Here is a 22052-nt window from a genome sequence, read left to right as displayed (position 1 = left end):
ATCGTTGGAAGGCATGTTGCAACTACAGATGAAGCTCCACTTCCCACCAAGATGTTTTTAGACCAGCAGCATTTAAAAGGAAACTGACAACTGCAGTTAAAAAAAAAAAATGATGTTGTTGCCTAAGGCCTGTTGTAGCCCTACTTGTTAATTTCCAAAATGCATGTAAAAGCTTTAAAGTCATAACAGTGTTGTTATTTTTAACTAAAACTAAATATAATTTCTGATAACTGAAATAAAGCTGAAATTAATGTATAAATATTATAGGAAACAATAAACGTAAAATGTAAATAATAAAAACTAAGCTGAAGAACTAAAATTAATAAAAATAAATATGAAATAAAAAAAACTTCAAATTTTAAAATAGCTATAATAAATACTACAAAACTTTATAATTACTAATAAACAATATTGAGGCAAATAAATTAGGGTCAGCTCCAGTCCTGTTTTTATAGGAAGATATGTGTCGCCATCTAATGGTGTGATGCTCCATAGACATATTTTTAACAACGGTGGTTTGAACTGTAGTGACGTCAGACGCAAACGAGCGTCGCTGTATTTTCCTCATCGATCGCAGGTGTCTCTGTACCGGCCATCAGGAAGGAGTAACAGTAGGTACTTAGGTAACATCTCTATTTGTTCGCATTCATCCACAAAGTATTTTTTTCCGTGTTGTAATCTGGCGTTGACTGGCTATCTAATGTATTTTGTCTGTATACACATCTTTTAAAGCTAGCTAGTCATTTTTGCTATTGGTAAGATTGCATCTTGTCGCCGGGAGAATGTTTGTTATTTTGACAAAATAGTAACTAATTTACAGAACTGTATCGATAAGTTTGTTTGACGCGAAGAGAAAAGCCACATCACCGCCAGAAGTCATGCATTTAACGAACTATAGTGTCTTAAGTCAAAGTTACTGTTTGTCATTGTGTCTCTAAAACCCGGACTTTGCACCCCTGCAGCGCTGGTTCACAAAACTGAGGTTTTCGTTTGTGATATTTTTAAATAATACATAGTCAATAAAATGGACAGTTGCATGGCAGGTCTTTGTGCTTGGTTTTCTCAATCCTCTTAGCAACAAAGTCACATCAATGTCAGTGCTCCACATGCTCTCTCAATCTGCCATGAACTCTAATGACTGTACTTTTCCCTGGGTTTCACACTAATAATATTGTTTAGCTGTTAACTGTAAAACACACACAAAATCGTTCTAATCATCCACAACAGGTATTAACCAGGCTGGAAAACTGGCCAGCATCCACTTTAGGTTGTTTTGATTAGTTCAGCATACTACAATAAAACATTACATGTATTAAGAGTTGTTAATAATTATTATTAAGTTGTTTTGGGATAAATATTCATATTTTTGTTGGATTGTGTCTATTGTCTAACTGCAAAGAGTAGAACACAACATGACTCCCTCGTGAGGATGAATGGCTGTTACTGTTTGTAAATGGAAAATAAGTGAATGGGTGCCATAAGAATGAGATGACATCTCAGTTATCCACAAGTAATCCACTTGACTCCAGTACATTAACACCTTGTGAAGTGAAAAGTTGTGTGTTTATTTAAGAAACAAATCCATCGATAAGGCGTTTTACCTTCAAGACAACTTTTTAACTGGAGGATGCAATATTATGGAGAGAGAAATCGTATTTTAGCAGAAAGCAATGGTTTGAAGTTAAAATATCTTAAAGGTGAATTGTCTATTACAAACATGCAACTTTTTTCACAAGATGTTAATTGATGGACTGGAGTTGTGCGGATATTGTAGTGGGGTTTGTTTTTTTATCAGCTGTTTGGACTCTCATTCTGACGGCACCCATTCACTGCAGAGGAGGATCCAGTGTTGAATAAGTAACGTCATGCTTAATTTCTCCAAATCTGTTCAAATGAAGAAACAAACTCATCTAGATCTTGGATGGCTTGAGGGTGGGGTTAATAGGTTAACATTTTTTGGTTAACGTATTTCTTTTGTGTTCAGAATGACATTGGGAGCAATTGCCTCTGTGATCCTCGCCATAGGAGGAGCCGCAGTGTTTTCTGCTCTTCATAAGATTGAAGAAGGACATGTGGGTGTTTACTACAGGTCAGTTGCTTAAAATTTCCAATAATCTGCTTCCAGAGCCAAGTAGATGCTGCAGTGCATGTCACTTTCTACTTTGTACTATAGATGTGTGCTTCTCTTCTCTCAGAGGTGGAGCTCTGCTGACCACCACCAGTGGCCCTGGCTTTCATCTGATGCTGCCGTTCATTACTTCATTCAAGTCCGTACAGGTAAATGACAGACTTTATATATAGATTAACTTGATAGTTTTCTTTTTCTTATTACATCCTTTCTCTTTTTATAAAGACAACCCTACAAACAGATGAAGTAAAGAATGTTCCATGTGGCACAAGGTGAGGTAAATTGTTCATATATCATACCTTCTATAAAGTGCAGTCACAACAGACTTTGTGTTCCATTCATATGCATGCAAAATTAGGGTGAGAGCCACATTAGCGTAGGCATTCGGTTTCCTCTATTGCTGCATACCAAATTCAAGTTTGGTGAACTCTTGCCTGCATTTCTGTCTAGCCAACATCATATATATGTTATTTTGCAATGTTTAAGCCTGTGCACACATCAGGTCAGCAGTTAAGAAGAATCCTAGACTGAAGGTTGCAACTTTGTGTTAGAACATAATTTATGAGCAGACACTTGAGAGTTTGATCTAGAATTGATCTACTATAGAGTTTAAGCTAAGATTTAAAGCTGGATCAAAACATTTCACAATTCTGTTCCTTCCTCCTTTCCTTCTTATTTCCTCTTATCTCTCTACTGATCTATAAAAATAAAACTGGCTAAAGGCCAGAAAAACGGGTTAAAAATAAATCCCAGAGATTTTTCAGATTGTTGCTTTAAACAGTTGTAAACAATGAAATTATAATAATTGATGATTATATGTACTTAATGTTGGTAAATGTGTTATTGTATGTGTACACTGCTGTTCAGAAGTTTGGGTTCAGTAAGATTTTTGATGGTTTTTGAAACCATTTTACCAACGCTGCATTTATTTGATCAACATTACAGTACAAATAGTAATATTGTGAAATATTATTGAAGTTGTTATATGCAGCTGAAAACTACAATACATTCTCTTCATAAAACAGATGGTCAGTCTTCTATTATAGATCTTCTCATGCTCGGATCAACACATGCTGTTTTTAGAGTGTGAGATTACTTTTATCGCTTTTGCTTTCTGGAGTAGATTTTCACACTCATTCATATCAACATGTTTTTTGCTTTGCAGTGGAGGTGTAATGATCTACTTTGATCGCATTGAGGTGGTAAACTATCTTGTTCACTCAGCAGGTAAAATTACTATTTTGTCATTTATAATGTAGAACCTCTAAAAAAAAAAAAAAAAAGCTCTTGTTATAGGGATGGACAGCTGGGAACGTTTCCCTGGGCCCTGTAATGTGGGAGGGCCCACTAAGAGCCTCTTTGGCATAAATGTTTTATCCTGCTCCCCGTGAATTTTAGCAGTAACCCAGACCAGTCGTTTATTTTATGTGCCCTATTCATCTCTCTCTTAACATTGTTGTCTACTCTGCTGCAGTTTATGGCATTGTGAGAAACTTTACTGCTGACTACGACAAAGCTCTGATTTTCAACAAGGTACACCATGAGCTGAATCAGTTCTGCAGTGTGCACTCACTTCAGGAGGTCTACATAGGTCTATTCGGTAAGTGATGGGCTTTAATATTTTAATCAATTTATGCATATTTGTCCCTACTAAAATGTAAAGACACTGAATTTACTAGGAAAGTTTAGGAATCAGAAAATAACTCCTTTTAGTAATTTAATTAGAATTTGTAGACACATATTTTGAGAATTTTACAGAGTGAGACCATTATAGCATTAGATTTTGTCCATGATTGCACTTCACAATGATGTGAGGGTAGGTAGTCACAGCCCTCTAGTGGTAATGTGGAGATGTTTGACATGATGTTAGTGGCATAAGCTTCTCACATACTTTTTATTTGCAGTTGATGTTGTGTGATGAGAAAGCAAAAAGTTAGGTGTATAATTTCTGTGTACACCTGTCATTCTTTAAGTAGCCCGTTGTTTCTTAGATCAAATAGACGAGAATCTTAAGCTCACGCTGCAGCAGGATCTAACCAGCATGGCCCCCGGACTCATCATTCAGGTGGGACTCAATAGATTGGTTTGGTAATTCTGTTTTCTGCACAGTTTATCCCTTGGCAATTCTTTCAAATTCAGGAAAATGTTAGACTTTAGATACGATGCGGCATATAAGCTCTGTATGTGTGCATGTGTTTGTCTGTCTTTATTTAGCTTTGGTTTGGCAGATTTCCTTCACCCAAATCCCTCTGGTGCTGGACCAAGTTTTCACAGATTCAAGCAAAGACTCTTAAAACAGCCTTTCCCATAATCAGCTTTGCAGGCAGTACATTTCCAGTGTTAATAATTCTCATCTGAAAGCACTAAAAATATGCAAGTCATCAGCTCGTTAAGATGACACAGAGATCATCAGTAAACTGTTTTACACATCCTCGTAGCCTGAATTCTGTTAGCTTTTGTGGCTAATGTGTCAGTCACATGAGGAGTATTTGACCATATTGAGGAGTATTTGACTCATTTTCCTCTGAGATCAATGATGACCATGCTTCCTACTCCTTTAACTCCTTTCCCAAGGCCCTTCCAGCAAAAAAAGAAAAAAAGATACGTTACGTAACAAGGTCTTTTTGTGAGAAGATTGCTCTGCCTGTTTAAAGTCAAAGATCTTATTAGTTTCTTTTTTATTAGGAAAAGCGATGTTTGTGTCTGTCTGTGTTTAACTCTTTTCTCTTTCCTTTATCTTTTTTCTGTTCCTCTCCCTCCTAAGCAGGCGGTCCGTGTCACCAAACCAAACATTCCAGAAAGCATTCGCAGGAACTATGAACTAATGTGGGTTTATGAGAAATTCTTGCTGGTTGTGTGTAATAGCTGTTAATGATATGATTTGCTACAAGGGTCCAAAGTTAACTAACACCTCTAAGCAATCAGTGGACTGGGTAATCAATGTTTCGCTCTATGACAAATATTTATTTTCTTGCATAATCTTGCATATTAAATGAGCCAATCCCTGTCAAAAGTGATCTCCCCCTGTAATTCCCCTCAAGCATACGCTGGCACAAGTGGTTTCCGTACTACTGGTTTATTTGGCTTTTTCCCCCAAATCCACCATGAAAACTAAATAATGCAAAAAAAATACAAAGCCATATTAACTTAATACAAACCAAAACATGTGTAAGCAAACAAACATACTTTAGAAACTTCAAACACAAAATGCAAATATAAAGTGAAATACTTAGTAGGCTGCATGCTATATGAAAGAAATTGTCTTGAATACTCCTTAATCTCAGGTTCAAATCCTTTACAGGAAGAGACATCCATTAACGCGCACATGCACAATGTTCGTGTTTGCCGCTGGCTTGCTTACAGGAACTGAGAACCTTGAAGGCCGTCAGCCATTTACATACAACCATATATATTTCAAAATAAAAGTCCCACACCAAATAACAAAATAAATTCACAAATAATAAATGTAACTTATTCTCTTCAAAACAAAAATAATCTTAGAAAAAACTAAATAATTTATAAACATAATAGCAAACAGTTACACCCCCCCACCCCCCTTATTAAACTTTGAGGAATATTACACATATGTCCAAATAAATGGATAACAGTAGTTAACAATGTGGTTAACGTTATCATAGAAAACAGAAGTTTGTATTTTCTGTATTTGTGAATTTTTGTGTGTTAATTGCCACTTCCATTAGATAGATTAAATGTTGCAGTTCCCAATAAAGATACCAGCCAACTGGCAAGTAGCATTGTACTCGCATATGGTTCATGGTGAGTCTTAATTTTGGACCCTAGTTAGAGCTTACATACTTGTCATTCTATTTCTGAACTGTACAATTGTATTTTGGTGTTATGTGAGAGAATTATGTCAATCCTTATCAGTTGAAATTAATTGAAAAATAATCTGTCCTTACACTCTCTCTCTCTCTCTCTCTCTCTCAGGGAGAGTGAGAGAACAAAGTTACTGATTGCAGCTGAGACTCAGAAGGTTGTAGAGAAGGAGGCAGAGACTGAGAGAAAAAAGGCTGTCATTGGTGAACAAAAATGTTTTTCTTAGTATTCAGCCTGATGAACTAGTTTGGTCTTGTGGGTTGGATTTTGATGAAGGTTTCTGTGTGTGTGCAGAGGCAGAGAAGCTGGCTCAGGTGGCTGAAATAAAATTTGGACAGAAAGTTATGGAAAAAGAAACCGAGAAAAAGATCTCAGAAATTGAAGGTAGGTGAATGTGTTTTCATGTGCCCTCTTAAATACTAGACTGCAGTGTAGGAAAATGAAAACAGCCTTGAATAAACACATGGGGTATTTGGGCTAAAATTATTGCCAAAATTAACACTAAATGTTTGGAAGAAATTACTTCATAGCATTATATACAGTACCTGGTTCATAAATAAAATATAACCTCATACAAAAAGTCATATTCACTACAATTCAAAAGTTTGGGTCTAATAGACATACTATTCAGCAATTAAATTGATAAAAAGTGACAGTAAAGACATTTTATAAAGTTACAAAAAGATTCAGTGGAAATAAATGCAGTTTTTTTTTTTTTTTTTTTACTTTCTTGTAATCACAAAATTCAGAAAAATTTGTTTCCACAAAATTAGTGAACGGCACAACCATTCTCAACATTGACATTAATAAGAAATGTTTCTTTAGCACCAAATCAGCATATTATTTAAGGATCACTAGAGTAATGACTGCTGAAAATGTAGCTTTCCCATCACAGGAACAAACTACATTTTGAAATATATTAAAACAGAAAATATGAATTGTAAGTTGTAATAATATTTCTCAATGTTACTGTTTTCCTATTGTTTTGATCAAATGCATGCAGCCTTGGTGAGCATAATAGACCTAATTAAAATTCTTACCGACCACTTTTGAACGGCAGTGTATATTTTTCTTCAGCTTTAAACATGAACTCTTTTTTGCAATACAGGCCAGGTTTTCAGATGTTAAATCATGCTTTTAATTTCAAGTTCATGTTGGTCATTACTCAAATAATTAGCAACAACTGTCTACCAAACCAGCATGCAAATCATTTTTGAAGAACTTTATTCAAAACTTTCACCAATAGTCTAGGAGTTAATGTAAAAATTGTTGAAAATGAAAAAAGAAAAAAACTACAAATGCATGCCCAAGACAAATGGATGTCATGTGATTCCATGCAAAGCAGGTCATCATTATATTGCAGGACATCAAAAAAAAAAAAAAGCCAGTGTGTCCATTGGGAGAAACAAACTTTGTTGCAAACTGCATTATGTAACATTATCAATTCATTATGTGTCATTTACTGTACACAGAATTGTTCCACAATCTGGTAGAAGTTCAGTTGGAAGGAATGGACTGTTTCAGTAAAAACATGGCCCTTCTGTGTTTTATGCTTGGCAGTTTTCGTAATGTTTGTTCAAGACTGGGTTTCCTTTCCTTCCTACAGAACAAAATAGGGACATTTCTGAGCCAACAGACTGGATTATGCATACTAAAAGCCACAGTGTTTTGTTTAATGTGAATATTGATATGGGCAGTCTGAGTATTTCTGAACTAATGTGAATATAAACATTGAGAAAAGATGTTATTTGTTTTTGTACTCAATGTATATGCATAAGATAGTTTCGAAGAGGCAGATGCATGGACTTTCTCTTCTAATCATGCTTTGGAGATTCTTAGGATTGGTCTCCTAAGAAAAGCTGTTTTATTTTACATGGAAGCTGGTTGCCTCATGTGGGCCGACATGTTGAGATACCGAGACACCTGACCGATGGAAACACTCAAAATAGGGTAAATGTAACTATTAAACTCACGTACCCATTAAGCACACTTCCATTTTTGAGCTCAGATTATAAAAAGAAAAAATAATTTATTATCCTACTTGATGTCTTAACCAATTGATACGTTTGTTACTATATACCTCCTATAATTTCAAGTCAATCAGATCATTGCACACTGAGATATGGGTCTCCATGTGTTCACACTGTCTGGCGGCCATTTTGAAAGCTTTAAAACTTTCACCAGAAGAGGAGCCCCTTAAATAAATAAAAAAGCCTTTATTTTGGGTAGCTTTCACTACTTATTGTAAAATCAAGAGATTAACGTTCAGACTGTTGCATATTATAAACTGGAACTAGGATGTGGGAAATAATTAATTCGGTCCAAAAGATAGTTTTAGCAGCATAGCGCAGATGCTACAGAACACAGTTAGCTGACAAGCTTTATAAGATTGTGTGCTTCGCTAACATATTACGTCACAGGCATTACTGGCTTGTACTTTTAAATCCATAATATTATAAATTGACAGTTTATTGCTGGTCTGTGGTTTTACAGTGCTGTAATTTTGAAAGATTTCATATTTTATGGTGAGCTTAAAGTGTACACTACTATGAAAATCACACAGCTTCAGTGTGACATCAATAAGAAAAAATATTATTTCATAGATGATATTAATAATAGTTGTTCGTAATAAAATGTATGAACTTAATGCATGACCTAGACTATTTATTTAGCAAAATCCTGTCATTTTAATAAATATTACATGAAATTTATTAAAAATTGTTGCTGCTCCAATTAAGCTCAGTGTGCTCTTTAAGCTCTTCCACATTGAACGTATATGTAAATACTTCATAAACATACTTTAAGTTAATTGATTTTCTATGGATTCTGTCAACTGAAATCTGCAGACTGGCTCTGATCTTTGGCAACTAGCATCAACTTCTCCAGACTGTAAATCTGTGGAAAATCGGGGCAAAACTCTTCTGGTGTATTCCAGCCATTAGAGACTGTTGATAAGTTGACATCCATTTAAAAAGAGGTTTATAATGAGTCTAGTTTCTGTGTTCATCCCCATGAATGAAATGTTTTATTTGATTTTTGAATGTTACTTGGCTGAACGTGGACTAGTATAGATGTTGCAATGTGCTTAAATGACACTTCATTATGAATATATAACTGATCGAATTGAATGCCTTGTTGCTTGATTTTAGTGTTCTGTTTTTTTTTTTTTGTGATTGACTTTGTACCTTAAAAAATATTTTTAAATTATTCTTTAAAAAGGTTGGTTAAAATAAACAAGACTTTTTCATAAAAAATGATGTGAGCTTAATGGGAACAGGGGTGTGCTTAAAGGGTACAAAATGTACCCATTAAGCCCAGCCAGACTTTAACTTAATTATGTATATCTTAATTGAAATGCTTTTGTAATTTAAAATAAAATAAAATATTTTTGTGTGAGAGATTAATGTTTTATTTCAACATAACGTTTTGTACTGAACCCAATATCTTGTGCACTAAAAATCTCTCAGTGTAGATTTTGGTGAGCTTAATTGGTACATTTACCCTAGTTTTGTAATATTCTAATTCTAATTCCCATAAATGACTATTGTTAATATTTTCATAATAATCTGAAAATAAATAAAAGACCTACAATACATACTGTAGCAAAAGTCGCATAAATGCATGGACTAAAGTTCTCTGACGCTACGATGGATTTCCATCAATGGGGAAAAAAAATGAGGGGAAAAGAAACACGGATGTTCTGCCGGTGTTCTGTCGATTTGTGCTACCCTGTCAGATTTTCCTACCTCCCATTAAAACAGTAGGTAGTACAATTCTACAACGAAAAATGCTACCAATTATGATTTATTAATGTCTACACCTACCACGACCCTAAACCTACCCTTACAGTAATGCAGATGCATTAAATATTGTTGTTCAGCGTGAGAAAAAGCAGTAAGCCCCGGTAGGAAAATCTGATGGGTAGGATAAATTGTCAGGACCAAAATCCAACACCAAAAATCATCCCCGCCACGGCTGCAGCTTCTCACTGACAGCATAGTAACGCCGCTCGCATCATTCACAGTCGGGTTATTAGCAGAGAACACAGAGCAGAACTTGAATTTCGGCATGGGATTGCGGATATTAATAATAATTCTATTCATTCCCGCACGTGCTTTTGAGCGTTGATAACTCACTCGCGCGCTCTCATTTTCTGTGTGCCCACCAACATTATGAAGCTGCAGGCCCGGAGGCCCAACTGTACACTCAGACCCACATGCTCAGACCAGCACTGCCAGAACTATCGTTGTTTTCAGACAATTCTTGTTGGGGAGATTTTTCATTTCTCGAGCAATTCTTCTGTCAAATTCCTCAACTTCACTAAAAGAAAAGGCAAATGCTGTTGTCAGAAATGTTGTGTAACACAAAAATCCAACAGTTTTTGTACAAACAAAAATTGAAAACATACTTTGAGTAATAAATGGGGCCCTGGGGGAACACCTCTTCAGCCTCCTGCCAAGACAATCCCTGCAGCTCGCAAAGACCATGAATGATGGCCTGTGCAAATAAACGATCTGGGAAAAACTACAAGTCACACGCAAATTATTTAGACAACCCAACAGAGCTCATATTGTCAATTCTACGCAGATTACTTGATATTTTGACGAAAATAAACTCAAGGCCGCATTTTATTCCAAAGATCTTATTTGAAATTATTACAGAACTTATTTCTAATTGTTACACTGTTATTGTGTTACTGTTATTGTCTGTGGTAGCACTTGAGATTTGTAAAGTACAATAAAAAGAACGTGCAATATTATTTTTCTTACACGTACTACTACTACTAATAGTATATGTAGTAATAATATTAGTATGAAATAATAGTAGTTAATACAGTAATACGTACAGTAGACCTACATGGTACTAAAATGTTACAAATAATAATTTTATTATATATTATAAATTTTTTAAAGTTTTTACTTTAACGTTTTTTATTTTGTTAGAAAACATGTCAAGTATCCCAGAATGGTACAATAACACAGAAAATAAGAGCAAGCTGTAAATATTATAAAATAATGCTATCTTTCGACACTAATTTTGATCAAATCAAACACTGACTAAGCTAGCTATAATAGGTTACGCACCACGTGTTTGAAAATAACTGGGGAGAACAAAATTCACAGCTTATTTTGTCGAACTATCTATCTAAAGGTAAAGTTCAAAATAAATATAAAGTTAAAATTTGTGCTCAGTCAAAACGATATGACCAGGAACAAATAATATATTCATGAGACCACGAATGCCTGTTAAATATACACAAAACGTATTGATTCTCATTTAATCACCGCAGAGACATCAGAGCCAGCGGCAAATGTCGGAAGGACTAGCTGAGCGTAAGGCTGCTCGAGGCGGATATTGAGCACGGAGCACGTGGTGATCGCCTGGAGCTTCGAAATCGGCCGAGGTTCCAAGCGAGCTGTACCGATACTAAAACGTGACGTGTAAACCCTGCTGATCACTGATTGGCCGGCGAAAATCGTCACTGCCTGCGTCATTTGAACTTTTACATTTTTCTTATAAATAAACCTGCTGCTGTCTTTCATTATACAGTGAAGACTATCCAGCGTTATTTTACAGTTGAATAGATTATAGTTAGACCTAACTGAAGAATGTAAGTACTAATAATTTAATTTGTATCTTATTGCTTTTGTTTGTGCTATTGATTGTAATTATTTGTTCTTATTGTATTATTTACTATTTTACTTGTCTTTTTTAGTTCAAATTAATTCAACTGTAAGTACGCATGAATCTTGGGTGGGGAGGGGGCGTGGTCCATGGGAAATAGTCTTGCCACCACAGCTGGAGAATATCCTAGAGGAAACACTGCATACATTTAATTAGAAAAATTCAAAAATGAGAAAAATGCATTTGCAAAGGTAAAAAGAAAATGCCCCTGTAAATCACTTTGTCAAATGTCACCTTGTATTAAGAAGGCACTTTAATAAAAAAATGTTTTATTATTGATTAGAAGGTGCTCCTAAATTTCTTAAATTAGAAGGACAAGCACTCCTGGCCGAGGAAAAAGTTTCAATCAGAAGATTATTTTTAATCCATGTAAATGTCCAGATTAAAAATGTTTATTAATAATGCATTTGCATAACAACTTTTAATTGGTTTTTATTGTGGTTTTTGATTACTAAAACTATATCAAATAATTTTGGCAGTTATAGTGTTGACATAGACACTCATACTTAGAAAGTGCCAGGCTGTCATTGCAGTAATTATGACACTGTAAATGCAGCACTACTCTATTTATCAGCTCACATGACTAGCTAAATACTACTTGCTTAATGATGTTTTATCAACAAAGTTCGGGAGGAGCGCGTCAGATACTTAGCCTAAATAACACAAAGAGGAGTACACTCAAGTTAATCAACACCATAGGTAACAAATACAGCTGACATACCTCTATCCTTTGACGATTAATCAGCATCCCTCCACCGCCCCTTCTTCCCACTTTAAGTTCTTACTACACTTATACGGGGGATACTCTGGGTTCGGGCCATTCCTGAGCTCAGAACCCTTCCCCGGACAGCACGCCAAATACGCATTACCATACTCCAGCTAATATATGTAAGTGTGAAATCATGAATTTCAGTAACTGCACTGTTATTGGAAACTGTTACTTGTGGAATAAATTCATTATAAATGAAAATGTAGATGAACAAACAATTAAATTATCATTAGAATGATAGGAGATGCTGAGGTTTAAACGGCAAACTGCCTGAATACATTCATAATCATAAGAGTGAAATGCGACGCTTAGGATGAATTTAAATGCCCTCATCACACAGCTCTGAATGTTGCTGTGGTTTCTGTTGTTCATTTTGCTTTCCCATTTGTCTCGCTGATTTTATAGATGGTGCTTTCCTTGCTAGGCAGAAAGCAAAAGCAGATGCAGAGTTTTACACCGCACAGAGAGCAGCTGAGGCCAATAAGGTAAACCACTAAAACTGCACCACCTTTTATTACTGTGCTCATTGTTTAGTGAATGTTTTCTCCTCTCCTCTCCTCTCCTCTCCTCTCCTCTCCTCTCCTCTCCTCACAGCTGAAGCTGACCCCTGAATATCTCCAGCTGATGAAATTTAAGGCAATAGCAGCTAATAGTAAGATTTACTTTGGAAGTGAGATCCCTCACATGTTCATGGACTCGGGACCAGGAAGCTCCACCTCAGCTGCCTCCAAAGCCATAGACGCCCTCTCAGAGGGCATACTGGACTTGGAATGACGAGAGAAGTTGTGTTGTAGTACTGAGGATAAATTAACAGGTAATAAAAGAGACTAATGGCAAGTCATAAGACTGCATTGGTACAGTCAGTGCAGCTGAAATCACTTCAGTCAAGTAATACGGTGCTGTATCATTAGGACCGAAACACTATACCTGCAACTATACCCTGGTGAGTTGATCACACGCCAGTGGTGGTTAACCAGAGTATTATACTTTTAAGTAGAAGTGTGTGGGAATGTGAAATTGAATGTGAGATTAGAACCCAGTTGAATGCATGTAGAGATTTGTGCATGATTTAAATGTTTTCAGATACATCAAGTTTGTAAAACTAAAGAAACTATTTTTTTTACACTGAGGAATTTGAATGATGTACTTTCAAGACATCTTAGTGTCTTGAAGGCTTTTATACCTCAGGGATTCTTTTATTGAGTTTACAGAATTAAAATCAGAATATGGACTAGATTAGAATAGTTTTCTTAATTTTATTGCCATTTGAAGTTTTACGACTCAGCCGGCTGTCCTTTCCCCCTCCCCCATTGAATTCAAATCATTTGGCAACAAAATTTAGAACACTATCCTAATCAAGCTGTCCAAGTACTGAGAAAATCTTTCAAGAGGTAACAATTTATAGTGAGGAAATGGATGTGTAAACCTGCAAAATCGTAAGGTCATCTGGAAACTGTAGCATATAGCTTTTATTGTTAAATATAAAAGTACAGCATCATATATAATTTTTATCAATTGTGTGCAGAGTTTTATTTGGAGTTTATTAGAAACTTTTAATCTTAAGTGATGTACAGTACCCTTTAAAATGAAATCCCTCTTTAAATCGCCAGGTGTTTTGTGCCTTTTCCTGCACAGCACCCAGAGGAGTGTAATCGCGTACTCTCCAGTCGTTTTCACATTTCTGTGGATTTGGGAGACTACATTAAAAAAGAGTCTTTGTCACTGTCTCACCACTGAACTTTAGAAAGCAGCATGTCTGTGGGCTGTTTCTCACTCATGCAATGTTGATTCTGCTTGATATTGTTAGTCATATTTGGAATTACAGTTGGGCAAAAAAGTATTTAGTCAGCCACCAATTGTGCAAGTTCTCCCACTTAAAAAGATGAGGGAGGCCTGTTATTTTCATCATAAGTACACTTCAACTATGAGAGACAGAATGGGGGGAAAGAATCCAGGAAATCACATTGTAGGATTTTTAATTAATTAATTGGTAAATTCCTCGGTAAAATAAGTATTTGGTCACCTACAAACAAGCAAGATTTCTGGCTCTCACAGACCTATAACTTCTTCTTTAAGATTCTCCTCTGTCCTCCACTCGTTACTAGGGCTGGGTAAAAAATATTGATTCTCCGATTTTAATCTATCTTCAGTTTAATGCAACGATATAGATTCGGGAAATCCCCGAATCGATTCTTAATGCGCGTGCTTCACGTAAGAGGATATGGATATTCACCTCTCGTCCTGAAGGTGTCACCATCTTTCGAATTGCTCCACTAAAAAAAAACAACTGTGTGCACCCTATTATTAATGTAGATGTGTATTTCAGTAATAAACTTAAGTAGGAGAGTTTCAGTTACCAGCATTTATATCAAAATATGGATCCCATGTCTGCAAAACTAACATTTTAAATGAAATATTGATAGCTAATCGAAATCGAATCGAATCGAAACCATAAAAATAAGAATCGAATCGAATCGCAGAATTGGTCACAATAGCAATAGGTGAGCAGCTTGGTGTGAAGAAATCAACTGTGGGAGCAATTATTAGAAAATGGAAGACATACAAGACCACTGATAATCTCCCTCGATCTGGGGCTCCACGCAAGATCTCACTAGTGAATGACCTGCAGAGAGCTGGGACCAAAGTAACAAAGGCTACCATCAGTAACACACTACGCCGCCAGGGACTCAAATCCTGCGGTGCCAGACGTGTCCCCCTGCTTAAGCCAGTACATGTCCGGGCCCGTCTGAAGTTTGCTAGAGAGCATTTGGATGATCCAGAAGAGGATTGGGAGAATGTCATATGGTCAGATGAAACCAAAATAGAACTTTTTGGTAAAAACTCAACTCGTCGTGTTTGGAGGAGAAAGAATGCTGAGTTGCATCCTGGGGGTGGAAAGCTCATGCTTTGGGGCTGTTTTTCTGCAAAGGGACCAGGACGACTGATCCGCGTAAAGGAAAGAATGAATGGGGCCATGTATCGTGAGATTTTGAGTGAAAACCTCCTTCCATCAGCAAGGGCATTGAAGATGAAACGTGGCTGGGTCTTTCAGCATGACAATGATCACAAACACACCGCCCGGGCAACGAAGGAGTGGCTTCGTAAGAAGCATTTCAAGGTCCTGGAGTGGCCTAGCCATGTCTCCAGATCTCAACCCCATAGAAAATCTTTGGAGGGAGTTGAAAGTCCGTGTTGCCCAGCGACAGCCCCAAAACATCACTGCTCTAGAGGAGATCTGCATGGAGGAATGGGCCAAAATACCAGCAACAGTGTGTGAAAACCTTGTGAAGACTTACAGAAAACGTTTGACCTCTGTCATTGCCAACAAAGGATATATAACAAAGTATTGAGATGAACTTTTGTTATTGACCAAATCTATAATTTGCCATAATAATTTGCACCATAATTTGCAAATAAATTCTTTAAAAATCAGACAATGTGATTTTCCTGGATTCTTTCCCCCCATTCTGTCTCTCATAGTTGAAGTGTACCTATGATGAAAATTACAGGCCTCTCTCATCTTTTTAAGTGGGAGAACTTGCACAATTGGTGGCTGACTAAATACTTTTTTGCCCAACTGTATGTTTTCTGTAAATTTTCAATTTCCCTTAAAATGAAGTTCAAACAAAAGCTTTTTTCAGTGTTAAAATTGTTATATACAGTATGAAGATCATGTACAGTATCTTATTCTAGTACCTCCAGATGTATGGATCAGTAGCTTGCTTTCATTTGTTCTCAGGAATGTGGGCTACTTGTTTACATTCATGCATATCTGAATAAGACCAACTTGAAGGATATAAAAAGTATTTCTCTGATATATGTATAGATGTTCCTAATAATGAACAGCATATCTCACATTTGTGGATTTGAAATGATCTCCTTACTGTTACTCTCTTTGAAAATTTGGACCGGCTTTAATTTAGTCAGACTGTTTAAAGGGTCATGTTTGTTTGAGCACAGTTGTGTTTAGGCCTGAGAACTGGCAAGTTTTAAACATTGTAGCAGATTGTGTAATACTTTGTTCAAAGCCTCAGAGACTTATCAGAGCTTCCCAAAGACATTTAGTGTTCATGTCTGTGTTTTATTAAGCACTGAATGTGTGTTGAATCACTGTCTGTTTTTAATGTGTTGTCAAGATCACAATTTCTTTATTTAATGTACATAAAAAATTGGCTATGTATTGGGCGCGTAATTGTTTATACAGTAAAGTTTTCTCAAAGTCTTTGTGTTCAGTTTTAATAAGTGACATGTTTAAAAAAAATACATATTTAAATTATAAAGTATATCTAAAGTAAATACAAGGTAAATGCATATTGCTGGAGAAGATGTGGTGTTCATAAACATCAGCTTCATAATAGAGAACAGCTGCTCAATTTAATGCTAAAGTGGTCTTTGAGTATAATTTCAATATAGCCACATATTTATACAACTATCAACTCTGATTTCTCATGAACAAACCTCTTTTTTTAATTTTTTTTTTATTAACCCTCATGTTGTGTTCCGGAAATTTTGACCTAGAGAGGATTTTGTAATTTATATTGCAATGAAACCCAGTGATTTTTCTTATACAAGGAATAACAGCTTCCCAAATGCATAATTGTTGGAATTTTTTTCCCACATGTTAAATGCACTCTTAAAAAAAAAGGTGCCAGGAAGAACCAAAAAGGGGGTTTCGCGGCGATGCCATAGAAGAACCTTTTTTGGTTCCCTGAAGAACCTTTTATTAAATGGTTCCTTGAAGAACCTTTTTTTTCTTAGTGCCATAAAGAACCTTTTTTGGTACTGCAAAGAACCCTTTTCAAAGGTTCTTAGAAGAACCCCTTGCAGTTCTTCGTGTCACTTTATTAGGTTCTTTGTGGAACCATTTATGAAAAGGTTCTTCATGGCCCCAATGTATTTAATAGACATACAAAGAAATCCAGGAACAGGAATAAATGCATGTTTATTACTTGCCCAAAATCAAACTGAAAACAGCATTAAATAAACCAGAAAACAGCAGAAAAAATACAATAAAAACAGTACAATATAAAACAGTACTGATACTTGTAAGATGAACAGCAGCAGCAACAAATATGCAATTTATGATTAATTTTAACTACAGGGAATTTAAAAACTTCCTTCACAGAGAAACGCATTTCTTAAAAAAAAAAAAAGCCTTAAACTGATCCATCTTAAGACTTGAGAATTGTAACGATGAATTGCATCTACAAACAAATACAGTTTTAACATCCAAAAGTGATGGAGAGACTATGAATTTTCATGAACAATGAAAATTATCGACGGTTTAATATAAACGTGTGAGTGTATGTGTTGTGTGTGTGTCTGTATGTGTTGTGTGTAGGGGTGTACCGATACGCAACTCGCGGTTGAACGATTCATGGGCATTTTCCAAAATGGAAGGGATTATCCGTCCCCTTGTAGTGGGGAGCGATGTAATTTCCTCGTCTTCAGCTGGGATGTTCCTGTGACAATGCAGCACGATCTGCATGCATAAAAAATTGCATATTTGATATTTAAAAAGGTTTCATAGTTTTTATATATTAGCATATTTAAATATAAAATGTATGGTTTATTTACAACAGTTATGCTAACAAAAAAAAAGACATTAAAACGGCAACATCTGCTGACAGAGACCATGTGTTGTCACAGGAACATCCCAGCTGAAGATGAGGAAATTACATTGCTCCCTTTACCAAGTGCATTCCAAACGACTGCATAATGATACACGTGCCCTGCTCACTCCAAAGTCCCCACAACAAGGGGACAGGGATGATCACTTCCATTTGGAAAATGCCTGTGAATCGTTCAACTGCGATTCGCATATATTTACACCCGTGAATATGTTTGTGTCTGTGTAAGTGTGTTTGAGTTATCTATACATACAGAGAAGTGTGTGTGAGTGTCTCTCGGTGTGAGAGACACCGTGTTTGAATTGCAGGGAATCTACAGGGAATTATAAACCCTCTGTACACATACAGGGACAGGTATAGTCTTTTGGAAAACAAAAGCCTCAAAAAACGTCAAGGTCTTTCTCAAATATTTCGGATATGCAACATTGTATATTTGGTAGAGTGAGTACAGGAGGCTGAGAGCGAGGGAAATATCAGTGCCCCATCATCTTTGACCATGTCCTCTCCATCCATCTGAATGGTAACTGAGCCACTGGTTAAAGGGTTCCCGTCTTCACAGTTTTTTAGGACGATGGTTGGGGTTGGGTATAGAGGATCCTGTGACAACAAACATTTTTAGGGTTTGTAGGAAATAAGCGGTGATTTAAAATATAATAAAAACAGTTTCTCAGTTTATGACCCTTTTACTTTGTGATGTTAATACCACACATTTACAAGGGTACAAATCATTTTTGTTTAAGTTACCTGATCAATGACATAGAGCGATGACTCCTTTTCTTTGAAAAGTGATGGCATTAGAAGAATGGCTGCATTAACCATCTGGCCTAAAAACAAAGTCATAAATTTTCACAATTTGGCAATAAAACAAATATTCATTGTTTCGGTCAGAGCAAAACAAAAAAATAAAATTGACAAAAGTATTGAACATGCAAAAATTAAACGAAGAATATAGCTACAAGCAGTGCCACTCAGGAGCTTTAGGAAAACAATGCACAGTGGGGAACATGCATTTATCTCTCTGGCAGTCTGGTTGTTAGGGTTAGCACACAGCAATGAAGGGGTTACTACAGAACAACAGTGTTAAGCCACGGTCACACTAGACTTTAATGCGAATTTCCCTTGGAAGCTACAACGGTCATGATATGACGTCATGCTCTGCAGCGTCTTTTAAAAAGGTTAATTTTAACACATGACAAATAATACATCTAAAATGTAAAAACATACAAATCTACAACACTTTTCTGCAGCGCTGCAGTTTTAAATTTGTTCTTTTAATTCAGCTACGAGGTCATGCTGTGATGTATCGATCTGCCGTTGGACCACGGGGTCACGTGATGTGAATTCGCATGGCAGAGTTCACCAAGCTTTAACTTTGGAATGTAGCAAAATGCGAAACTTTTCGCATGGGCTTGCATTTCCGATCTGATGCATTTGAATGGAAGTCAATGGAACATGTGTGGTGTTTTTGGTAAAAAATGACTGGCTTACACAAAACCTAAAAATGACTAGCCACAAAACCGCTCATAAAATATGCTATATTTTTAAAAATATTGGATTCACACAGGGTTTGTATTTCTTTTTGGGACGTACTGCTTGTAGGCCTTATTGATCTGAGCTTATGCACTGTATTCCTTTTTATGCAAAAAAGAAAGAAGCAGAGCAACAGTTAAATCTTCTTTTATCCCTTCCTTGATCATGTGACTATAAACTAATCTGAGACATTCAACCTGATCAATCAGCAGCTTTCCGCACTGTTCTAAAGTTGTGACAATTAGAAGATCCTCCATTATACACGCCTATACAGGCTATCTCTGTGTCCTTAGGAATTTCAAATGTCCCTTTTGTTAAGGAATTGAGGTGTGGGACGGGGACGCCAATACTAGATGGGCTGATACTTCTATAAAACCTTAAGGTGTTGTTTATAATGCCAAATTTTGTAGCTGTCCATGATGGTGGTACATCTATGATATTTTGTGCAGTATTCACCACTTGCTCAAGAATCCTGTCAGCCACTGAAGAACACAGGTTATGATGTAATGATCCACCCAGATTGGCCCAAAGACGGAATCCAATTGGTGGGCAAAGGTATAATTTATGTAGCTCTTTTACTTGTGCTTCTGCAAAGTTCACTTAATTGATCAGGATCCCCAGAGTTAAAATTTTGTTTTATAATGTGTCTATGTTTTTTCCTAGCCTCGTTCAACAGAATATTGAAAGTGAAAGTGAAAAAAGTGAAAGTGATATTTAATTCCTTTTGAACTCATTTTAATTAAATTTTATCTTGGTTGATAAAAGCTAAATTCTTCCTATTTAAACACTCCTTAATTTCCTTTGTTATATAACTTTTGTTATATAAAGAAATGCAGTTAAAGTTACAGATGATTACAGTTACAGTTTTCATCTCAACCACTGTGTCCACACAAAAGTTTATGTAATCTGTTATTGTCTCTCTGGCATCCTCAACATCCATTTCATGAAACTGTTCCCAATCCGTGCAAGCAAAGCAGCCCTTTAAAATTTCAGTGCTGTCATCGGACCAAACAGTCTTTGTCTGTGGCTTTATCTGTTTTAAAAGTGGGAATCAAGTAAACTCTAATTCAGATCGGAGACTAGAGGTTGGCCCACACATAGTTTGTTCTATATTTAAAGGTATATGTACCAAACAATCTACGGGTTTTGATGGAATCTCTGCCATCTTGTTAAAGACTTGAGCTAATGAACTTACTCCAGCATTCTGTCCTATTTTTCAGAGATCTTTAGATTTGCATAGAATTCCTTCTTTGTGGAAAAAAACTGTAATTACTCCGGTTCCCAAGAAAAATTGCCCAGATGAGAATTGTGATTTTAGACCTGTGGCATTAACTTCAAATATCATGAAATGTTTTGAAATATTAGTAGTAAATGTTCTGAAAGAGGAGGTTAAATTATCGCTTGACCCGCTTCAGTTTGCTTATAAGGCTGGACAGGGGACTGAGGATGCCATTAATTGCATCTTTCATTTGATAAATAGACATTTAGAGGACACCCAAGCTTATGCACGTTTACTTTTTATAGATTTTAATTCGGAATTCAATACACTCCAACATAAGATATTAAGTGGCAAGCTGATAGAATTGAAAGTGAACCCCTTTTGTATTAAATGGTTTTATTCATTTTTAACAAATCATACAACAAATCAAGTCAGGGTCAATAATTATTATTCTGTCAGTGGCACCGCAGGGCGGTGTTAGTTCACCCATTTTGTGTACGTTATATACTAATGAATGTGTCTCAGGTCAGGATATTAATTTTCTTTTATAAAATTCTCAGACACTTGCTCGACTTGTCCATACAGCTTTAAAAATTGTAGGTTGGGAAGCGAAACATTTTCCATTTTTGATGCAATCTGAGAGCTCTCTGACCCTGCATAGACAGCAAGGATATTACCATGATCAACGCACAGAAATGTAAAATATCGGTAAAATAGTCCATGTGACATCAGGGGTTCAACTGTAATTTTACGAAGCTATGAGAGTACTTTTTGTGCCAAAGAAAACAATAATAACATTATTTATTCAACAACATAATTTAACGGTGGGGAAGGTTAAGGTTAAGATGATTCCAAGAGCCAATGAACTTGGATGCGTTTTTTACCAAGGGGGACCTGAGTCAATGTTCAGGGGGCTTGGAAACCATAGGGGCCAACCATAGCAAAGCTTCCTGGAAAACTAAGCGCAAGTGCACCTAAGGCAAAAGCCACTTTAAATGCAAAGGATGGTCACACTAAATGTTGATTTAATTTATCGTAGGAGATATCTTGAAGCCATGTTGAAGCCTCATTTTACCGAATTTTTACACTAGTGCATAAAACTTTTAACAGTACTGTAGCTTTCTTTGCAGGTAGGATTCTTGAAGCATCTTGGAAACATTCTTCTGGATTTAGTCTGTCTGAGTTTGTTCTGTTTCTTCATGTCATTCCAGGCAGACTGGATGATGATGAGATCAGATCTCTGTGTGGAGCACT

At 36.2% G+C, this 22052-nt stretch overlaps 1 protein-coding gene across 3 annotated transcripts; it reads left to right on the top strand.

Annotated features, from left to right (window-relative positions):
* Positions 1–508: 508 nt before the first annotated feature.
* LOC306869379 (erlin-2) lies at positions 509–16641 on the top strand. 3 transcript variants are annotated; one of them, XR_013784169.1, is made up of 13 exons: positions 509–623; positions 1985–2089; positions 2196–2277; positions 2354–2400; positions 3294–3355; positions 3603–3728; positions 4120–4193; positions 4896–4954; positions 6077–6168; positions 6260–6349; positions 7846–7915; positions 12825–12904; positions 13014–14694. XR_013784169.1 is itself a non-coding variant. In XM_079416138.1 (12 exons), exons 2-12 carry the CDS (start codon positions 1986–1988, stop codon positions 13191–13193), a joined length of 996 nt encoding a protein of 331 aa, XP_079272264.1. In that variant the 5' UTR covers positions 509–623; position 1985; the 3' UTR covers positions 13194–16641. The 3 variants fall into 3 exon arrangements, 2 of the variants coding, with proteins under 2 accessions (XP_079272264.1, XP_079272265.1); XM_079416138.1 differs by lacking the exon at positions 7846–7915 and having other exon boundaries at positions 13014–16641; XM_079416139.1 differs by lacking the exons at positions 12825–12904; positions 13014–14694 and adding an exon at positions 11256–11319.
* Positions 16642–22052: the final 5411 nt, after the last annotated feature.

The sequence above is a fragment of the Barbus barbus genome (assembly GCF_936440315.1).
Source record: "Barbus barbus genome assembly, chromosome: 5".
Lineage (NCBI taxonomy): Eukaryota > Metazoa > Chordata > Actinopteri > Cypriniformes > Cyprinidae > Barbus > Barbus barbus.
The sequence above is the reverse complement of the archived record's forward strand: the minus strand, read 5'-3'. Positions and strand labels throughout refer to the sequence as shown.